Source organism: Sapajus apella, unplaced genomic scaffold, assembly GCF_009761245.1.
Source record: "Sapajus apella isolate SASKATOON/1434 unplaced genomic scaffold, GSC_monkey_1.0 scaffold51, whole genome shotgun sequence".
NCBI lineage: Eukaryota > Metazoa > Chordata > Mammalia > Primates > Cebidae > Sapajus > Sapajus apella.
Window position 1 is genome coordinate 2,722,052 of NW_022436991.1, and position 22,129 is coordinate 2,744,180.

At 44.0% G+C, this 22,129-nt stretch overlaps 1 protein-coding gene across 8 annotated transcripts in view; it reads right to left on the bottom strand.

The window, feature by feature from the left end:
* Positions 1–22,129, bottom strand: part of SNX29 (sorting nexin 29) — a 588,630-nt gene that overhangs the window by 523,817 nt on the left and 42,684 nt on the right. For all 8 annotated transcript variants that reach the window (XR_004258239.1, XM_032243340.1, XM_032243341.1 and 5 more), the window contains one exon: positions 10,453–10,577. Coding sequence is in view for 4 of the 8 variants with exons in the window: in XM_032243340.1 (XP_032099231.1) it covers positions 10,453–10,577 (125 nt within the window). In the remaining 4 variants the exon portion in view is untranslated. The remainder of the gene's footprint in view (positions 1–10,452; positions 10,578–22,129) is intronic.

Consider the following 22,129-nt stretch of genomic DNA (forward strand, 5'->3'; position numbering starts at 1 on the left):
TTTTGGCAAAGTTTCTATCACGCCTCAACTATCACCGATGCCAAGAATTTGTACCTTGGAGACCCCAAGGAAGGCAAAAACCTTGGCCCAAATTCTAGTTCAGGCATTGTGTGACCTTGGGAAACTTATTTTGTCCTGTTTTCTTCCTCTGTACAATGGAGAGAACAGTATCTATCTGCACGGATTGCTATGAGGGAAAAATGAGAAACAGCAGTACATGTAAAGTGTATCCAATAAATGCAGTGAATAAAGGTTAGCCATAGTTATTAACATACCTGGCATATAACTGGTGCTCAACAAAAACCAGCTACTAATATCATTACTAAATTTGCACCAAACAGCATTCCTATTTCTTCCCTTGTTTTGGGGTTTTTCTTGAGGGGGCAGGGTAGGGACAAGGTCTCACCCTGTCACCCAGGCTAGAGCACAGTGGCACAATCATAGTTCACTGCAGTCTTGAACTCCTGGGCTCAAGCGATCCTCCCCCCTCAGGCTCACAAGTAGCTGGGACTACAGGTGCACACCACCTTGCCTGGCTAATTTTTTCTTTTTCTATAGAGACAGAGGTCTTGCTATGTTACTCATGTTGGTCTTGAACTCCTGGAATCAAATGATCCTCCTGCATTGGCCTCCCAAAGCACTGGAATTACAGATGTAAGCCACCATGCCTGCTCCCTTTCCCTTTCTTCTAGCAAGAGCACCCCTCTTTTCTATGGGAAACACGTTCTACTGGCATCCTTCAGCACTACCCTAACCTCTCCCCGCTGCAGGGGTGGACAGCTAACCCAGGACAGGCAATTAACTGGCCAGAACCAGAGCATATGCAACTTTCATTTTTTTAATGTTGCATGAAAATATTATTTATCTTGATTGATAAGCTTTTTGGCACCGCCTTCAGTTTTGTGGCCAACATGAGTGTCTCACTGACCTCACCCTAGTCTTAGCCCTGGGCCACAGGGACCCTTCACACAAGTTCTACTGGAGCCACTAGAAGAGGGGCTTTGTCTCCTCCAGGAGCTGAGGTCAGCAAACTATGGCCTGGGGGTCAAATCTAGCCTGCAGACTGTTTTTGTAAGCATAGTGTTACTGGACCACAGCCACACCCACTTGCTCCCATATTGTCTATGGCCAAGTTTCTGCTCCACTGGCAGACCTGAGTCCTTGCGATGGAGATCGCATGGCTCATGAGGCCTATAATATGGCCCTTAAGGAGGCTGTGTGCCAACCCCATTCTAGAAGTAGGATCTCTAATAATCATGGAAACCTGGAGTTACCTGGGGCCATTTTCCACCCCATCATGTAGAGAGACCACATCTAGAAGGACATCCAATCACAGAGAAGCTGTGCTGAGAGACAGACGGAAACGAATTTGGGAGAAGGCAGGAACCCTAAATCCAACTCAACTTCAAGATGAACTCTTAGTTACTTGAGTCAGTAAATCAATGTCCTTCTTCTTTTAGTTTATTTTCCCTTACAGATTCATTGGGATTTTTTTCTTTTTGTTTTTTTTTTTTTTTTTTTTTTGAGACAGTTTCACTCTTGTTGCCTAGGCTGGAGTGCAATGATACAATCTCAGCTCATCACAACCTCTGCCTCCTGGGTTCAAGCGATTCTCCTGCTTCAGCTTCCCAAGTAGCTGGGATTACAGGCACACGCCACCATGCCCAGCCAATTTTGTATTTTTAGTAGAGATGGGGTTTCTCCAGGCTGGTCAGCCTGGTCTCTAACTCCCAACTTCAGGTGGTCTGCCTCCTTCGGACTCTCAAAGTGCTGGGATTATAGGCATGAAAAAGGCACCACATCCAGCCTTTTTTTCCCTCTTAAATCAGTCTAAAGGATTTTCTATCATTTGCAACCACAGGAACTAATGCAGTGAGACAGGGTATGCTCTTCAGTCATCTGACAATCAAATATAGAAAACCAAGAACACGCCAGGCACTAAGCAACACCTGTGCTCCACAGCCATGGCGGGTGAGGGGCTTCTCATCAGTGTGACAACAGTGCCCCAAAACAAACAAAGCACTGCTCAACAACAATAACAACAACCAAAAAAAACAGAAAACCCCAGACCAGCCTGGGTACCACAGTAAAACCCCATCTCTAAAAAAGGAAACAGAAAACCCAGCTACAAGGAGCTGGGTATGACAGCACACACCTGTGGTCTCAGCTACTTGGGAGGCTGAGGCAGAGGAATCACTGGAGACCAGGAGCTTGAGGCTGGCATGAACTATGATTGTACCACTGCGCCCCAGCCTGGGTCGCAGAGCAAGGCCTTGTTTCTAAAAACAAATCAAAACAAAACCAAAACTCACACACAAAGAAAATCCAACGCCATGAAGCTGGGTTAGTCTGGCGGTAGGCCAGAGATACAAACGCTGTGTCAGGCCAGCATCTCCAACCTTTTGACCTCACTGTCCCAGAGGACTGTCATAACTCTGGGCATCTCATTCACAATTGAGCATGAAGAAAGGAAACTGGATGAAGCCAGATCTATCGCCCCTATTACCAGGAAAGAACAAGTAAGCCCGGAAAATCACAAGGGAGCAGAAAACAAAACTCAAAACTGGCTTAATCCTTCAGGATCCCTCACCAAGATAAAAAAGGACATACCACAGCCTCGAGCAAAATCTAGGTTCTATAAAAGCCAAAAAAGACAGAAAGATGAAGCTAAGGGCGGAATCTAACAGAATCAGCCACACATGGTATCAGCCATGCCAGGAACAAAGGTATACCAAGTTCACTCATGTGCCAGCCTGAGAACTCGGTGAATACAGGTGCTCCCAAATCTGTCACACCCCAAACTGAACAAGCCTGACTACAAGGCACAAACGGATTGGCAGAGCAGAGTTCCAACAAGGGGCTGCGCTCTGTCACTTGGCCATCTTCCAACTAGCCACAAGACTGCCTTCCGGAACCAGAGCTCAGCATAATACCATTCTACATGAGTGTACAGCACAGCACCTCCCTTATTAAACAGTGGGAAATAAATTAGCCAGGCATGGTGGCGTGCAACGTGTAGTCCCAGCTACTCAAGAGGCTGAAGTGGGAGGATCGCATGAGCCCATTAGTTCAAGGCTGCAGAGAGCCATGATTCCACCACTCCTCTCTAGCCTGGCAACAGAGCAAGACTCTGTCTCTTTAAAAAAAAAAAAAAAAAAAAGTGGGTAATTTCTAAGAAGTACTTCTAAAGCTTGTGTCTTACTTCCTTTTAGGGGCATACGCCATCATAATCTGAAGAGTCATTTATATTCCGACAGGAGCAAGGCAAAGGACCCATGGAGCTCAGAGCTCACAGCCTAGATAACTGTGATCTAAAAACTGACAACTCAGAGGCCTCACTCAGTCTCTTTTGAGATGGAGTTTCGCTCTTGTTGCCCAGGCTGGAGTGTGGTGGCGCGACCTCTACACACTGCAACCTCCACCTCCTGGGTTCAAACAATTCTCCAGTCTCAGCCACCCAAGTAGCTGGGATTACAGGCACACCACCACCATGACCAGCTAATTTTTTTATTTTTAGTAGAGATGGGGTTTCACCATGTTGGTCAGGCTGCTCTCAAACTCCTGACATCAGGTGACCAGCTCACTTCGACCTCCCAAAGTGCTGGGATTATGGGCATGAGCCACCGTGCCTGGCCAAGTCTTTTTTTTTTTTTTTTTTTTTTGAGGTAGAGTCACTCTGTCACCCAGGCCAGAGTGCCAGGGCGTGATCCTAACTCACTGCAACTTCCGCCTCCCGGGTTCAAGCAATTCTCCTGCCTCAGCCTCTCAAGTAGCTGAAATTATAAATGTCTACCACCACCACCAGCTGATTTTTATATTTTTAATGGAGACAGGGTTTTACCATGTTGGCCAGGCTGATCTCGAGCTCCAGGCCTCTAGTTATCCACCCACCTCAGCCTCTCAAAGCACTGGCATTACAGGCCTAAATCTTAATTTATAAGATATCAGGATTAAACACCTTTGAAACAAGCAGAAATCGCATTTGCCCAGAAAGTATCAGTCCAGCTCCACCAGATCTTAACATGCTGGGACACATTCATACCCCTCAGTAAAGAGACACTTGCCTAAGTCCCTGCCACCCTGGGCATTGAGGGCCTACGCCCAAGGGACCCTGTGGACAGCCCCATGATCCAGCGACCCAGGAGTTAACACAGAGACCAAGGGGCACAGCACGCTGGCTTCTGACTTCCTCCCTAGGGCCAGTTTCTTTCTGCCAGTTGTCAACCACTTTTTTCACCTCAGTGGAGTTCAGCATTTTCTCTGCATCTTTAGCAGACATCCTTCCAAGGCTTCCCTCACCAAAAGCAGCTGATTTGCACGTTCATGAATACAAAAGAAAAACACCAACAGGGAACCGAAAGCAGGGATGGGAGGGTGAGGAACTAGACTTCCCCTCACCAACAAAAGGATGGACCCAGGGCTCCCCTGGCGCATCAGCTTCCTACAAAATTAATTTTTCTACAGAAATGAAATTGTTACCCAAGGTGACCCAATGAAGCAAAATACAAAGTCTGCTTTGAGTGCAATCAACCGTTTTCAAAAATCCCCGCTGAGGATCAAGGAAGTCAGTCTCTCTCATTTTACAGTTGTGGGTATATTACCACCCCCTGCTTCCCACTGACTGTGAAGATGCGTACAGACCGCTGAGGGTAGGGGATCCACTTCATGGGAAAATGAGCAGTGTGCCCTAAAGTCAGGATCCTTGAGTGATTATTTTGAATGCAGTCCTTTGGTGGCCACTACTATGCAGGGGGCCAGGTGCCTTGCAAGACACTGGAGCTACACGGATGAGTGAGGTTAGACCCAGTTGCTCACTACCTTCAAAAGAGAGAAACAGTAAGAAAACAGGTAGTGTGGCCACGTGCAGTAGCTCATACCTGTCCTCTCAGCACTTCAGCAGGCCAAGGCAGGCGGATCACCTGAGGTCAGTTGTTTCAGACCAGCTTGGTCAACAAGATGAAACCCTGTCTCTACTAAAATATAAAAATTAGCTGGGCATGGTGGCACACGCCTGTAATCCCAGCTACTCAGGAGGCTGAGGCAGGAAAATTGCTAAATCTGGGAGTTGGAGGTTGCAGTGAGCCAAGATCGCACCACTGCACTCCAGCCTGGGACAGAGCGAGACTCTGTTTCAAAAAAAAAAAAGAAAAAAAAAAGGAAAAAGCAGACAGGTAGTGCCATACATAGGTTTGATGGAAGAAGTCAGGACTATAAGAGGAGCACAGTCCCAGCTGAACCACGTAGGGAGCTCATGAGCGGCTTTTTAAAACAATTCTGAAACTTCAAGAGAGAAGAGAACAAAACCATATGAGATACCACATGCATTAGGATGGCAATTATGAAAACATAAAAGAGGAAGCCAGACACAGTGGCTCAGGCTTGTAATCCCAGCATTTTGGGAGGCAAAGGTGGGAGGATCACCTAGGGCAAGGAGTTTGAGACCAGCCTGGGCAAGATAGGAAGACTCTGTCCCTATAAAAAATAATTATTATTATACACATATATATGAAAAAAGACGGGTGGTAATCACTCTCTGGTTCTTACCATGTATACAATTAAAGCTCCATACCTCTTCTCTAATTTAAAAAACCAGCATAGGCCGAGTGCAGTGGCTCACGCCTGGACACCCAGAACTTTGGGAGGCCAAGGCAGGCAGATCACTTGAGGCCAGGAGTTCACAACCAGCCTGGCCAACATGGTAAAAACTTCTCTCCACTAAAAATACAAAAATTAGCCAGGCACAGTGACGCATGCCTGAAATTCCAGCTACTCAGGGAGCTAAGGCAGGAGAATCACTTGAACTCAGGAGGCGGAGGCTGCAGTGAGCCAAGGTCGCATCACTACACTCCAGCCTGGGCAACAGAGTGAGACTCCATCTCAAAAAAATAAATTAATTAAAATAAATAAAAAATCAGGCTGGATGCAGTGGCTCACACCTGTAATCCCAGCACTTTGGGAGGCTGAGATGGGCGGATCATGAGGTCAGGAGATCAACACCATCCTGGCTATGGTGAAACTCCATATCTCCACTAAAACACAAAAAATTAGCCGGGCGTGGTGGCGCATGCCTTTAGTCCCAGCTACTCAGGAGGCTGAGACAGGGGAATCGCTTGAATCCAGGACATGGAGGTTGCAGTGAGCCACGATCGTGCTATAGCCTGGTGAAAGAGTTAATATTTATTTATTAAGACTCTGTCTTAATAAATAAATAAATAAATACCAGCATTGGCAAGGCTTTGGGTTTGGCAAGGATGTGGAGAAACTGGACCTCTTGTGCATTGCTAATGGGAATGTAACATGGTATACCCACTATGGAAAACCGTCTGATGATTCCTAAAAAATTAAACATGAAATTACCATATGATCCAGGATTCTCCTTCTGGGTGTATGCCCCAAAAGAACTAAAAGTGGAAAAAACAAATATTTGTAGCTCCATATTCACAGCAGTACCATTCACAATAGCCCATAAATGGAAGATGCCCATAAATGGAAGACACCCAACTGTCATGGGAATAAACAAAGTATGGGCTCTCCGTACCCTCAAAAATATTATTCAGCCTTTAAAAAGAAGGAAATTCTGACACATATTACAACATGGATGATCCTTGAAGATGTTATGCTAAATGAAGCCAGACACAAAATAACAAATATTGCATGATTCCATTTATACAAGGAACCCAAAGTAGAATGCACTAAGGCAGAAAGTAGAATGTTGGCTGTCAGAGGCGGGGGTCTGGGAAAGTGAGTGTTAGTATTTAATAAGTACACAGTTTCGGTTTGTAAAAATGGAAAGGTTCTGAGATGAATGATGGTAATGACTATTGTACAACAATGTGAATGTACGTTAAGTACACTTACACTGAACTGTACACCTCAAATGGCTGAAATGGGAAATATCATTATGTAGATTTTACCGTATTTTTTTTTAAGAGAGAATAGAAATTTGGCCAGTAGGAGCTTAGGTTAGAGTTGGGGAAGGAAGGAGGGTAATGGAAGGGAAGAACTCCCAGACTTGAAGTTTCAAGACAGTAGAAACCAGGAGGGCTGTTCAAAATACAGGATTGGTCTGGGCACAGTGGCTCATGCCTGTAATCCCAGCACTTTGGGAATCTGAGGCAGTCAGATCACTTGAGGTCAGGAGTTCAAGACCAGCCTGCTCAACATGGGGAAACCCCATCTCTACTAAAAATACAAAAATGAGGAGGCATGGTGGTGCATGCCTGTAGTCCTAGCTACTTGGGAGGCTGAAGCACAAGAATTGCTTGAACCCAGAAGGCAGAGGCTGCAATGAGCCAAGGTCACGCCACTGCAATCCAGCCTGGGTGACAGAGCAAGATGCGGTCTAAAAAAACAAAAAAAAAAATAGAAACAAATACAGGACTGAATTATCTAAATTAGTGAGAGGCACCAAGCAAGTCACAGGCAGTGGCGCTGAAGGCCCTGCCCCACACAAGAACTGCCATTAGCGCTTTAGTTGCTGAATTGTGGAGAGGTCCCAAGAGTCCCAAGGCAGGGGCATGGCAGGAAGGGAGCTTGTGGGCCTCAGGCCATCATTTCTATGCCAACTGGATGTAAGAGTGGTAATGTTTTACCTGCCACTGCCTGTCAGCCCTGGGGTACAGTACAGAATACGAGGTAGAACAGAGACAGGCAAAGTCAGTCAGGGAGAGAGCCCTAGAAGCCACGTCAAGAACTGGATGCTTTGTCCCAACTCTACAAGAGCCCATGGAAGAGCTTTAAGTCAGTGGGGGTATGCGGAATAAGTCAGGGAGTGGGAGGGTCATTAAAGAAGACCACCCCATGATGCACAAAGTGGCTTAGAGCTGATCAAGACTGAAATCAGAAAAACACAACTCAGAGAGAAAGAAGAGAACTCACTGAGGATAGAGAAGCTGCGAATAGCTCAGGGACCCATGTGAGAGACAGAAAACAGCGATGTGCAGGGCTGGTTTAGGAGCAGAAAAGCAGGAGAAGGCCAGGAGGAAGCCCAAGAGCGATCCAGGAGGCCTGGGTAAAGGGCAGAGCCATTTACTAAGCAAGAAACACAGGAACACAGATGGATGAAGATCAGAATTCAGTCTTGGAGACTGACGAGCCCATGCTTTACAACCAAATAGACATTCAAGAGACAGAGTTCAAGGAAGGGATCTGGGCTGCGGGTCTAAGAATAAAAGGCACATACATAGCAACTTCACCAACGAATCCAAACAATATGTGTAGAAACAAGAGCCAACAATGAAACCAAGGATGAATAATATTTGAGGGTACGGAAGTGATATGCCAACAGGGATCAGAAAAGAAGAAAGCGTGACAGGAGGCTATGGCATCACAGAAAGCAGGGAAAGGCAGTGTTTCAAAGTCAGAAGATCCTCAGTGCCCAAGGCTGCTGAACAGACAGGGAAGGTTACAACTTAAATTTTACAGGCAGCTCAGCAACGGTAACTGTGTCTCTGGTATATTCTGAACAGCACCAATCACCTTGTAATTTTTTTTGAGACTCAGTCTCGTTCTGTCGCCCAGGCTGGAGTGCAGTAGCGCGATCTCGACTCACCGCAACCTCTGCCTCCTGGGTTCAAGCAATTCTAAATGTGAGCCACCGTGCTCGCATTATCTTACTGGTAGGTAATATTTGTACATATTTATGTGGTACGTGTGATATTTTGATACATGCACAGAATGCGTAATGACTTCAACAGATCTTTGCCTCTTTTTTTCTTTCTTTGGGCAGTCCGATTCTTTCAGACTATTCTTTGATTCATTTCTGAAAATGAGTAACTGGTGAAATAAACAAGAATCAAAGATCTAGGAGCCTCTCTGAGCCTACTCTAGCCCCAGGAGACTGCCCAAAGCGAGAGAAAAAAAAAACAAAGATCTGTTGAAGTCATTACACATTCTATGCATGTATCAAAATATCACATGTACCAAGGGCGGGCACAATGGCTCACACCTGTAATCTCAGCACTTTGGGAGACCAAGGTGGGCGGATCACAGGTCAGGAGTTCGAGACCAGCCTGGTCAACGTGGCAAAACCCCATCTCTACTAAAACTACAAAAATTAGCCGGGCATGGTGGCGCACACCTGTAATCCCAGCTACTCGGGAGGCTGAGGAAGAGTATTCCTTGACCCAGGAGGCAGAGGGTGCAGTAAGCCAAGATTGTGCCACTGCACTCCAGCCTGGCAAGAAAGCGAGACTTCGTCTCAATAAAAGAAGAAAAAAAGATCTGTTGGACCCAGGCACGGTGCCTGACATCTGTAATCCCAGCTAGTTGGCAGGCTGAGGTGGAAGATCACTTGAGTCCAGGAGTTTGAGATCGGCCTGGCCATCAGAATGAGATCCCCATCTCTAAAAAAGTTTAAAAACCAGCCAGTCATGGTGGTGCAAGCCTGCAGTCCCAGCTACTTCAGAGGCTCAGCAAGGGGATCACTTGAGCCTAGGAGTTCCAAGCTTCAGTGAGCCATGATCATACCACTGCACTCCAGCCTGGGCAACAAAGCAAGACCCCAACCCTAAATAAATAAAAATAAATAAATAGAGCTGTTGAAGGGCTGAGAAAAAAGGAAGCATAATACAGCAACAGGAGGGAGAGGGAAAGACTAAGATTCTGTGAGCACAGAATTTCCACCACTGCCACTAAATGCAACAAGGTCCAACTTTTGGCTGTGAAAGGGGAACCAGCTGAAGACAGCACATTTTACTCAGCAATGACACTGATATATCAAGGTGATAAGAAAGATTCCAGGATTCCCAGCAACAGCCACGGGCAGGGCTCAAACTGAAAGCTCAGGGGAGGAGGAGACCACAAGACATTTGTTATATGATATGATCCACTTCAGGATTCAGCTCCAAAGCAGATCACCATGAACAGTTTCCTCACCTGTACAGTGGCGATAATAAAGGTCCCTACTACTCACAGAGCTATCGAAGAACTGAATGAGTTAATTTATATCAAAGTGCAAGGCTTGCACTAAGTACTAAGTGTCAATAGTTATTATTTAGCATGTGCCTGTCATTCACATGGAAATGTTTTTCCAACATTAAATTGGATGATAACAGAATCTCTGGGGTTTCTGTTGCTGGTGTTGAAGACATTTAATTATGAAATGCCATGCTATCCTCAGGCATCAAATTAAAACAGATTATTAATTTCCCAGCAACTGGCACGCCACACTGGCGAAATAAACCAGAGTGCTGCAGGTCCCTGAACCCAGAAGAGACTGTACCACGTGGCTCTGAGAATTCTGCACAAAAGATGACTTCATTTAAATTCAGATGCCAGACAACACCATAACGTTTTGACTACAATTAAGACATGGATTTCTGTGTGCACACATACCACCACCAAGTCCCACGCGATGACTTCCTCGCCCACTATTAAAAAATAAACAAAAAAGAAAAAGAGAGAGCAGAAGGAACACAAGCTCCTCCAAGCTATGGCCAGGCAGAGCAGTACCTGTTTCGGTTTTGCTGGCAAAGCCCGCTGCCTGCTTGATCGCTGCTGCTGTGAGTGCCAATCCTCGACTCCTCTTCAAGCCATGCTGTAGGACGGCTTCAAACTGGGCACACAGACAGGTGACCCTGGGAGAGAACCAATGACTCATCAGTCACCCCCAGAAAAGGGAGTACCAACTAGGGCGGCCCCAGCATCTCCAGGGAGTGAGTAAGCTGCCAGGTGTAAACTTCCGTGTGAAGGCAGACAGGAGACACCTGGATTTGCAGGCTGGGTAACTAACTTGCAACACTCCACACACCTCCCGTGTTGATGTTCATTTCACAGAACTCAGGAAGTCCAGCACAGTCTACCCATATACATCAGACTGACACAGTAACAATTCACAAGGAACAAGGGAATAGGGACTGGTGCCAGCTGTCGGGGGTGCAGTGAGGGGGACAACACAACAAGTTAAAAACCAGTCAGTTCCATGCGGGGAGCAGTTGGATGTTAATTGCATCCAATTCACAAGTTTTAACTCCAATTCATATTACATGTAGTTCAGAACAAAATTATGTTTTTGGAGACTGAATTCACCAGGCTGCCAAATTGGAAACACTGTGTGATTTCATGGCCTGTTACATGCTCTAAAGCATATATATATATGTAAATTCTGATTCTCATTCTTTATTCTGTTATAAGAGATTACATGCTCTAAAAATAACAATCATATGAATTCTGACTCTTGATTTTTATTCTGTTGTAAGAGATTACATTGTGAATTCAGATTGTGAGTTGATGGAATTTTCAATTAAGTTACAATTACTGTGCATTTAATTGAATTTGTTTCTCAATAACCAAAGAAATAAGAGATTCAGGAACAAAGAGTTGAGGTCACAGCAACTACACTTGATTCTTAGCAATCTTCTCAGGGCTCCTGATTCTCTGCCTGATTGGGTCTGTGGACACTACTGAGCCCTTTCCACTCATTCATGCAACAAACATGCAGAAATTCTGAACATCTCCCACATGCCATGCACTGTTCTATGCTCTGAGGAGATGAAGGTGGGTGCGAGATAGGCAAGGTTTCTGCCTCACTCATGTGCATGACTCTAGCAAAGGGAGGTACACAAATAAGTTAATCAGACCATTTCAGTTAATCAAAACTTAGAAGTAAAAAAGACAGGATGAGGTGGGAGGTGGCAGGTGGCGATGGGGCAGGGACAGGCTTAGATTCTGTGGGCTGAATGGAGGTGGCCTTGGAGTTACAAGCTGGACATGACAAGGGCAGGAAGCTGGACAGACAGGCCCAGTGCAAAGGCCCTGAAGCCACCACCATCCGGCTCAGCCTCGCCTGGCCTTGGGCATTTGGTGCTCCACCCATCCTGACACCCGTGGCAACAATACTCCAGGTGTTTATCACTCTGTGGATAGTAAAATATTTTCATACCCATTATTTTACTCCTCTCATCAACACTATGATATAGATGAGACAAGTATTATCATCTCTATTTTACACTTGAAGAAGCTGCGGCTAAGGACACTTAAATGACCTCCTGAAAACTGCACAATAAGCAGTGACATCTGTACCTGAACCCCATCCTCGAAAGTTGATCCAACTTACTTTCCTCCATCCACAATATCACCAAAACAAACATCCTTTATTCTAGCTCCCTTACTCAATCTTGTCATCTGTCTATACCAGACAACCCTAACAGACCATCAGCCAATCAACAGCATTCCTACCTTTTCACTGTATTCTATGCCCATGACAGACATCACTAATCGATCCCAGCATCATAGGCCACCACTGGCAAATGACCAAAGCTGGCACTCCACAGAAGGAAGCCTATTAGCCATCACAAATCTAATACTTCCCTTTAACAACACTGCTTGGTTTTCACCTTCTATATTATCCTTCCTGGATCCCTGACACCTAGCTCAGTACCTGGTACATAGTGTGTGCCCACAAATGTTTTTCCAGTGGGTAGGTAAATGAATGATTAACCTTGAAACAGAGATTCCACAATACTCCCCCACATTGAAACAAGCCTCTTTGCTGGGCAGATACCACTCTTAATTATTATAGATGTACATATGCTAGTCTCTGTACACACAGGCACGTATTTTAAGACTTCCTGAAAGCTGGGACATCACCAAAACTCTGTAAATCCACAGAAACCAAAACCATGGGACACAGGAACACTGACCCAGATCAGCTGTCTGTCTGAGAGAGAGAAAGAAAAAAAAAAAACAAAAAACCTGGAGTGTGTTGAGAGTTCTCTGTAATTAACCAAAGCCTCTATCTTTAAAATAATCTTTTGCAAATACAGCAATCAATTCAACAATCACTATCAGTCTGCTTGGTTCCAATGCACAAGTCAGTAACTGCCCAGCCAGCCCTAGATAAAACCAGGGCCCTAAGAGGAATGGAATGCAGGCGAACTGCACAAATCCAGTCCTCAAGGTTTGGGTTACATCATCAGTACTGTGTTACAGAGGCACACAGGTCACAATTAACCTAACATGCACGAATACCCAGGTGGATGCTAGTCCTATAATTAGATCATTATGATGCCTTCCTTGCCAATGACCATTCTACTTAACACCCTCCCCATGTCCCCTTTCCACCTCCCCTTTGGATCTGAGCACTATCTACTGGTCATTCAAGACTCAGCTCTTGGCCAGGTGCAGCGGCCCACACTTGTAATCCCAGCACTGTGGAAGGCCAGGCAGATGGATGGATCACCTGGGGTCAGGAGTCCAGACCAGCCTGGCCAACATGGTGAAACTCAGTCTCCACTAAAAGAAAAATATATATATACATACATATATATATGTGTGTGTGTACAAAAATTAGCTACGTGTGGTGACAAATGCCTGTAATCCCAGCTACTCGGGAGGCTGAGGCAGGAGAATCGCTTGAATCCAGGAGGCGGAAGCTGCTGAGCTGAGATTGTGCCATTGCACTCCAGCCTGGGCAACAAGAGCAAAACTCAGTCTCAAAAGAAAAAAAAGACTTAGCTCGCGTATTCCCTCCTCCAGTAAGCCTTCCTGAATGTCCTCATTCTGAGCTTCCTCTTACTATAGTGCTCACCACTCTGTTAACAATAGTCTGATTTCCAGGGCTGCCTGCTTTTGCTAACTGTGAGCTCCCATGCACTTAGCACCATGCCTGGTTGCTATAGAGAATGTGACCAACATGATCTCTCTAGTCAGGGAACTCAAGATTATAAACCTGATGTACATTTTGGTGGGAGATGCATCTCAGGAGATTTCATATAATTTGTCTTTCGAATCCAGGTCAGTTAAAACTACTGAATCAAGTAGAACATACTTGTCCAAGCACAGGAATCTACTCTTTAGCTTCTGGTGGACACATTACAGAAGCACCAACTTATAACTATGTCATATACCATGTCACACTAAAGCTTTCCACTGTTTCCCATCTTATATGGGAAGCAATGGATGATAATTCCCAAAAAATGAAAGGGGCACTAGCTTTAGTACAGTCCTTTATTTTCTTTTTTCTTTCTCTTTTTTTTTTTTTTTTTTTTTTTTTTGAGACAGGGTCTTGCTCTATTGCCCAGGCTGGAGTGCGGTGGTGTAATCATGGCTCACTGCAGCCTCAACCTCCCAGGCTCAAACGATCCTCCCACCTCAGCCTACCAAGTGAGTGAGACTACAGTCATGCACTACCATATGCAGCTTTTTTTTTTTTTTTTTTTTGTAGACATAGGGTCTCACTTGACAGGGCTGGGGCTTCCTTATTTTCTCAGCCTAGTCTCTACAGTTTCCCAGAATGCTCTCTGCTATAGACACTCTGGCTTCACTATGGAGGTCAGCTGCCTCCTTGCCATTTTATCACATCAAACTTCCATTCCAACGTAACGAACTAGGAATATCATTTTAAAGAAGTGGGTCACTTAACAATAGGATTATTTTAATTTTTTAAAAAGCACCAGTGAGGTAGGGTACAGTGGCTCACACCTATAATCCCAGCACTTTGAGGGGCCAACGTGGGTAGATCACTTGAGGCCAGGAGTTCAAGACCAGCCTGGCCAACATGGTGAAATCTCATCTCTACTTAAAACACAAAAATCGCCGGGCGCGGTGGCTCAAGCCTGTAATCCCAGCACTTTGGGAGGCCGAGGCAGGTGGATCACGAGGTCAAGAGATCGAGGCCATCCTGGTCAACATGGTGAAACCCCGTCTCTACCAAAAATACAAAAAATTAGCTGGGCATGGTGGCGCGTGCCTGTAATCCCAGCTACTCAGGAGGCTGAGGCAGGAGAATTGCCTGAACCCAGGAGGCGGAGGTTGCGGTGAGCCGAGATCGTGCCATTGCACTCCAGCCTGGGTAACATAAGAGAAAATCTCTCTCTCCAAAAAAAAAAAAAAAAAAAAACACAAAAATCAGTTGGATGTGATGGCAGGTACCTGTAATTCCAGCTACTCAGGAGGCTGATGCAGGAGAATTCCTTGAACCCTGCGGGCATAGGTTATAATGAGCCAAAATCACATTACTGCACTCCAGCTTGCGCAACAGAGCGAGACTCCGTCTCACAAAAAAAAAGAAAAAAAAAAAAAAAAGTACCCATCAGGCCAGCCACGATGGCTCACACCTGTAATCCCAGCACTTTGGAAGGCCAAGGCAGGCAGATCACCCAAGGTCAGAACCAGCCTGGCCAAGATGGGGAAACCCCATTTCTACTAAAAATACAAAAATTAGCAGAGATTGTGGTGAGCCAAGATCACACCACTGCACTCCAGCCTGCTCTACAGAGCAAGACTCAGTCTAAAAAAAAGGAATAAGGTACTGATCCATGCTACAACATGGAAGAACCTTGAAAATATTATGCCAGACCCAAATACCACATACTGTATGATTCCATGAAATGTCTAGGAAGGGTAAATACAGACAGTCTCCCACATAACCATGGTTTAATTTACAATTTTTTGACTCTACAATAGGATTATCAGGACATAACCCCATCATAAATCAAGGAACATTTGGCTATAGAAACAGAAAGTCAATTAATTGGTGGTTGTCTAAGGCTGGGGTTGAAAGTAGGAATTAACTGTTAACTAACACAAGGGAATTTTGGGGGATAACAAATGCTCAAAAACTGAATTGTGAAAACTGAAAACTATAAATTTATTAAAAAGCACACACATGCACACACAAAATTCCTGTAATCCCAGCTACTCCAGAGGCTGAGGCTGGAGAATCACTTGAACCCAGGAGGCAGAAGTTGCAGTGAGCTGAGATCATGCCATTACCCTCCAATCTGGACCACAAGAGCGAAACTCAGCCTCAAAAAAAAAAAAAAATCACTTAATTGTATACTTACAAGGAGTATATTTTTATGGGATGTAAATTAGACCTCAACGAAGCTGCTTTAAAAAAAAAAAAAACCTGCCCCAAGTGCTCAGTAAAAGTCTGATAAAGTAGCAAAACAATTAGTGAATGGAAAATGAAGTAACTTCTTCCTGCTGCATTTAAAAGTGTCCACCAAGACCAGCATAGCTGGACTGTGCGCCAGTTCAACTAGTTTTCTGTTAATATTTGGCACATATTTGTTTTCACGAGCTTTCTCCTATATTTCTTTTTTTTTTTTTTTGAGATGAAGTCTCGTTCTGTCGCCCAAGTCCGGAGTGCAATGACACAATCTCAGTTCACTGTAACCTCCACCTCCAGGGTTCAAGAGATTCTTCTGCCTCAACCTCCAGAGTAGCTGGGATTACAGGGGCATGCCACTATGCCTGGCCAATTTTTTTGTATTTTAGTAGAAATGAGATTTCGCCACGTTGGGCAGGCTGGTCTCAAACTCCCGACCTCAAGTGATCTGCCCGCCTCTGCCTCCCAAAGTGCTAGGATTACAGTAGGGAGCCACTGCACCCAGCCTGTCCTATATTTCTTTCTTTCTTTGTTTTTTTTTTTTTTTTGGAGCTGGAGCCATCACCAGGCTTGAGCGCAGTGCTGCGATCTCAGCTCACTGCAACCTCCGCCTCCCAGGTTCAAGCAATTTTCCTGCCTCAGCCTCTCAAGTACCTGGGACTACAGGTGTGCACCACCACGCCCAGCTAATTTTTCTATTTTTAGTAGAGACAGGGGTTCACCATGTTGGCCAGGATGGTCTCAATCTCTTGACCTCGTGATCCGCCCACTTCGGCTTCCCAAAATGCTGGGATTACAAGCGTAAGCCACTGCTCTCGGCCCTGTCCTATATTTCAAAACTGCTTAATCTGCCACACTATTCTATTAAAAGATTTCTAAGAATCCTATACTTTTATACAGCAAATGTTAGGACAACAGGATCAGCCATGAATGCTGCATTTTTATGAACTAAATCAAATTAACCTTGTGACAGAAGGACCTATTTCAACTTGATTCTTTTTTTTGTTTTTTGAGAAGGAGTCTTGCTCTGTTGCCCATGCTGGAGTGCAATGGCGTGATCTTGGCTCACTGCAACCTTCACCTCCCAGGTTCAAGCAATTGTCCTGCCTCAGCCTCTAGAGTAGCTGGGATTACAGGCATGCACCACCAGGCCTGGCTAATTTTTTGTAGTTTTAGTAGAGACAAGGTTTCACCATATTGGCCAGGCTGGTATCGAACTCCTGACCTTGTGATCTGCCCGCCTAACCCTCCAAAGTGCTGGGATTATAGGTGTGAGCCCGGCGACCCTTTTACTATGTTACAGCTTTACTGAAGCCTTTCTGAGAAAACCAAGTACAATCATGAACATGGACTAGATTATCCTCATTTGTAAAATTACAAGGTTGGCTGGAATGGAGTCTGCTGTATCTATGAAAATTTGTCAATAAACAGCATGAGCCATATCTCAGGTTTAAGAGAGTAAGTACAAGGCCATTACATGACAATCATTTGAAATGGGCCATGAGGCCAGGCGCAGCGGCTCACACCTGTAATCTTAGCACTTTGGGAGGCCTACAAGGGTTGACTGCCTGAGATCAGGAGTTCCTAACCAGCCTGGCCAACATGATGAAACCCCATCTCTACTAAAAATACAAAAGTTAGCTGGATGTGGTGGTGAGCGCCTGTAATCCCAGCTACTCAGGAAGCTGAGACAGAACAATCACTTGAACCTAGGAAGTGGAGGTTCCAGTGAGCTGGGATGGCGCCACTGCATTCTAGCCTGGGAAACATGGCAAGAATCAGAAAGAGAAAGGGAAAGGGAAAGGGAAGGGGAAGGGAATGAGAAAGGGAAGTGAAGGGAAGGGAAGGGGGCCATGAGCTATATTTGTTTAATTAATTAACTTTTTAAAAAGGTTCACACACTTAATCCATAAATTTCACTGGCAGAAATCAATCCTAGACTACACTCTACAAATCAGATATAAATCTAAGAATAGGTGGGGATCAGTGGCTCTCACCTGTAATCCCAGCAATTTGGGAGGCTGAGATGGACAGATCATTTGAGGCTAGAAGTTTGAAATCAGCCTGGGCAATAAAGCAAAACCTTGTCTCTATTCCAAAAAATAAGTAAATAAAAAGTTTTTTAAAAGCATTAACATTACAGGTGTGAGTTGGGCACAGTGGCCTGAAACCATGTTTGTACAAAAAAATACAAAAATTACCCCCGGGCATGGCTGCACATGCCTGTAGTCCCAGCTACTCAGGAAGCTGAGAAAGGAGGGTTGCTTGAGCCCACGAAGTGGAGGCTGCAGCGAGCCGGGATTGCACCACTGCACTTTAGCATGGGTGACAGAGCAGGACCCTGTCTCAAAAAAAAAAGAAAGAAAGAAAGAAAAAAGTTAGAAACTGCCTAAATATTTAACAATTGGGGAACTGGTTAGATAAACAATAGCTATTAGCTCTTTAGGTCTTAAAAATGTCTACCAAGAGCTTATACTAATAATCCAACATCTTTATAATATAAATGAAAAATAAGCAGGATAGAAAACTGTATGTTAAGTATGCTCCCAGTTATGCTTAAAAAATACAAACAGGCTGGGTGTGCTGGCTCATGCCTGTAATCCCAGCACTTTGGGAGGCTGAGGCAGATTACCTGAAGTCTGGAGTTAGCCTGGCTAACATGGTAAAACTCCATTTTTACTAAAAATACAAAAAATTAGCCAGGCATGGTGGCACATGCTTGTAATTTCAGCTACTCAGGAGGTTGAGGCAGGAGAATTGCTTGAACCCGGGAGGCAGAGGTTGCAGTGAGCCAAAACTGCGCCATTGTACTCCAGCCTGGGCAATAAGAGCAAAACTCTGTCTCAAAAAAAAAAAAAAATTCCTAAGGGAATTATGTAAAAAAATTAAGAACCACTTGGTAAAAGAATTACTGGTCATGGTGTTCTTGTATTTATACTTTTCTGAATCTAATTCATTTTCCAAAACAAGTATTTAAAAATGTATTCATGCTTCAAGAACCAGAAATACTGTTGCCTTGAACTACAGATAAGGAATGAAGAAATATGGTTTAAAAGTGAGGAAGAATCATGCAACTACTTAAAATGCTTATAGAAAACTTGGAATAGCATTTTTAAAAAGGTTAGATTGCAATGTTAAGTTAAAAAAAAAAAAGACCTACAAAAAGATTTAAATGTTTCCGACCCACAAATGTTAAACACTGCAATAAAAGATAATATATACCATAAATTTGCACAAAGAAAAAAAAAAAGACACTATAACATTAAAAGTTGATATATTTTTAATTTCAGAAAACTAGGAGAGGAACTTGATACATAATAGTAACAAAAGTAAATTAAATCATTTTTAACAAGAAAGAGACAAGCCCTCTATGAAGAAAACCATAAAATTTTATTAAATAACATAAAGATCAAACTAAATAGATAAATAGAAAAACCATTTTCTTGAATAGGAAGACTTACTAAAATCAAAATGTCAATTCTTCCCAAATTAATGTATAAACTTAACACAATTCTGGCCAGGTGCAGTGGGTCACACCTGTAATCCCAGCACTTTGGAAGGCTGAGGCAGGCGGATCATAAGGTCAAGAGTTCAAGACTAGCTTGACCAATATGGTGACACCCCATCTTTACTAAAAATACAAAAATTAGCTGGGTGTGGTGGCATGTGCCTGTAGTCTCAGCTACTCTGGAGGCTGAGGCAGGAAAATCACTGGAATCCAGACGGCAGAGGTTGCAGTGAGCCAAGATCGTGCCAGTGCACTCCAGCCTGGGCAACAGAATGAGACGGAGTTTCGCTCTTGTTACCCAGGCTGGAGTGCAATGGTGTGATCTCGGCTCACCGCAACCTCCGCCTCCTGGGTTCAGGCAATTCTCCTGCCTCAGCCTCCTGAGTAGCTGGGATTACAGGCACGCACCACCATGCCCAGCTAATTTTTTGTATTTTTAGTAGAGACGGGGTTTCACCATGCTGACCAGGATGGTCTCGATCTCTTGACCTCGTGATCCACCCGCCTCGGCCTCCCAAAGTGCTGGGATTACAGGCTTGAGCCACCGCGCCCGGCCAAAAAAAAAAAAAATCTTAACACAATTCCAATAACAACGGCAGGAAGGACTTGGCACCTCTTGTTCTGGGGTACAGAGATTTGAAAACATAAATTGATGGAACAGCACAGACAGCGCCCCCAAAAATTCTAACACATACAGAAGCATTTCATCTATAATAACAGTAACACTTCATTCAGATGGGCAGAATGGGCTGCTTAACCAATGATATTAACACAAAGGATCATGGGGCTGAAAAAAAAATAAGGATAAATTCCTGTCTCATAAGAATAAACTCCTGACACAAACCACAGACAGAATGAAATTCCAGATGGGTCAAGATCAAAGAAAAATATTAAGTGTAAAAAAAGAAAACCTTTACAGTAAAAATAACTGAGAAAAATACTGAAGAACCTGAGGATAAGATGCAGTACTCAAAAGCCAAAGATTTTAAGGTTCACTAAATTAATTACATAAAATTTATAAATGTCTATATTTATAAATGCAAAAAGGCATCATAAATACAGTGGAAAAAAAACTAAACTGACTGATGAGAAAATATTAACAGAACATATGACTAAAAAAATTAATATTCACAGAAACTCTGTTTCTACAAATGGATAAGAAAAAGATAAGCAACGCAAAAAATAAAAAGCAAAGAAGGTGAACAACCACAAAAGGATAAAATACACTTGGTCAATAAACACATGAAAAGATACTCAATCTCACTAATAGCCAAGAAAGTATAGTAACACTGACGCCCAAGTTAGGACTAAGGACTTGAAAAGCAATCATAATGCTAGCAAGAGTATGGAGAAATAGGTATTGTTGATAGGAACAAAAATAATATACATTACTATATCTTTCTGTAAAGAGATAGACAGTATAATTTTTTCTTTTCTTTTCTTTTTTTTTTTTTTTTTTGAGACAGGGACTCATTCTGTCACTCATACTGGAATGCAGTGGCACAATCATGGTTCACCACAGTCTTGGCCTCCCGGGTCCAAGTGATCCTTCCACCTCAGCCTCCCAAGTAGCTGAGACCACAAGCACTACTACATCCAGTTAAGTTTTTTTATTTTTATGTTTGTAAAGACAGGAGTCTCACGTGTTGCCCAGGCTGGTCTGTAACTCTTGGGCTCAAAGCAATCCTCCTGCCTTGGCCTCCCAACATACTAGAATTATAGGTATGGGCAACTGTGCTCAGCCAGTATAATGTGTTTTTAAATGTGCATAGCCCTTTAACCCAGCAATCCCACTTCTAGGAAATCATCCTATAAAGATAAAAGCCCTAACAGATAGAAAATGAGCAAGAAATGAAGAGACAGCTCACGAAAGGGGATGTGCAGACGGCCAATAAGCACAGGAAGATGTCCAACGCCATTAGCCATTAGGGAAACGCAAATTCAAACCACAGCGAGACGACTACACGCCTAGCAGAATGGCTAAAATGCAAAGTCTTGGCAAAACCAAATGCTAGCAAGGATGCAGAGAAACTGAATCACTGACACACTACTTGTGGGAATGTAAAACGGGACAGCCACAATAGACAAGAGTGTGGCAGTTTCTTATAAAACTAGCTATGCAAATACCATACAACTTAGCAATTACACTCTTGTGCCAGATAAATTATTGTTGGCAAGAAAGAAAAAGGTAGACTCATGCACTACTGGTAGAAATAATTAGAAAGCCAGAAGCTGTTCTCTTTGACTCAGCAGCCCAACTCCTGGAAACCTACACGAAAAATATAAAATCCTCAGTATATTAAAAAATGATGCTTAAGGATTTCTATTGCTTCATTGTCTATCACAGTAAAAATTAGAAACAAAGTCAGTATTTCACAGGCAATTGTATCTATATCTGCAACATGCAATGCAATGTAGCCTTTTAAAAAGAACTATTAGCCAGGCATGGTGGCTCACACCTATAATCCCAGCACTTTGGGAGGTCGAGGGGGGCAGTTCACTTGAGGTCAGGAGATCGAGACCAGCCTGGCCAAGACGGTGAAACCCCATCTCTACTAAAAACACAAAAAATTAGCCAGGCATGGTGGCAGGCGCCTGTAATCCCAGCTACTCGGGAAGGTGAGATAGGAGAACTGCTCGAATCCAGGAGGCAGAGGTTGCAGTGAGCCACAATTGCACCACTGCACTCTAGCCTGGGTGACGGAATCTCAAAAAAAATAAATAAATAGGCCAGGCGCGGTGGCTCATGCCTGTAATCCCAGCACTTTGGGAGGCTGAGGTGAGCAAAT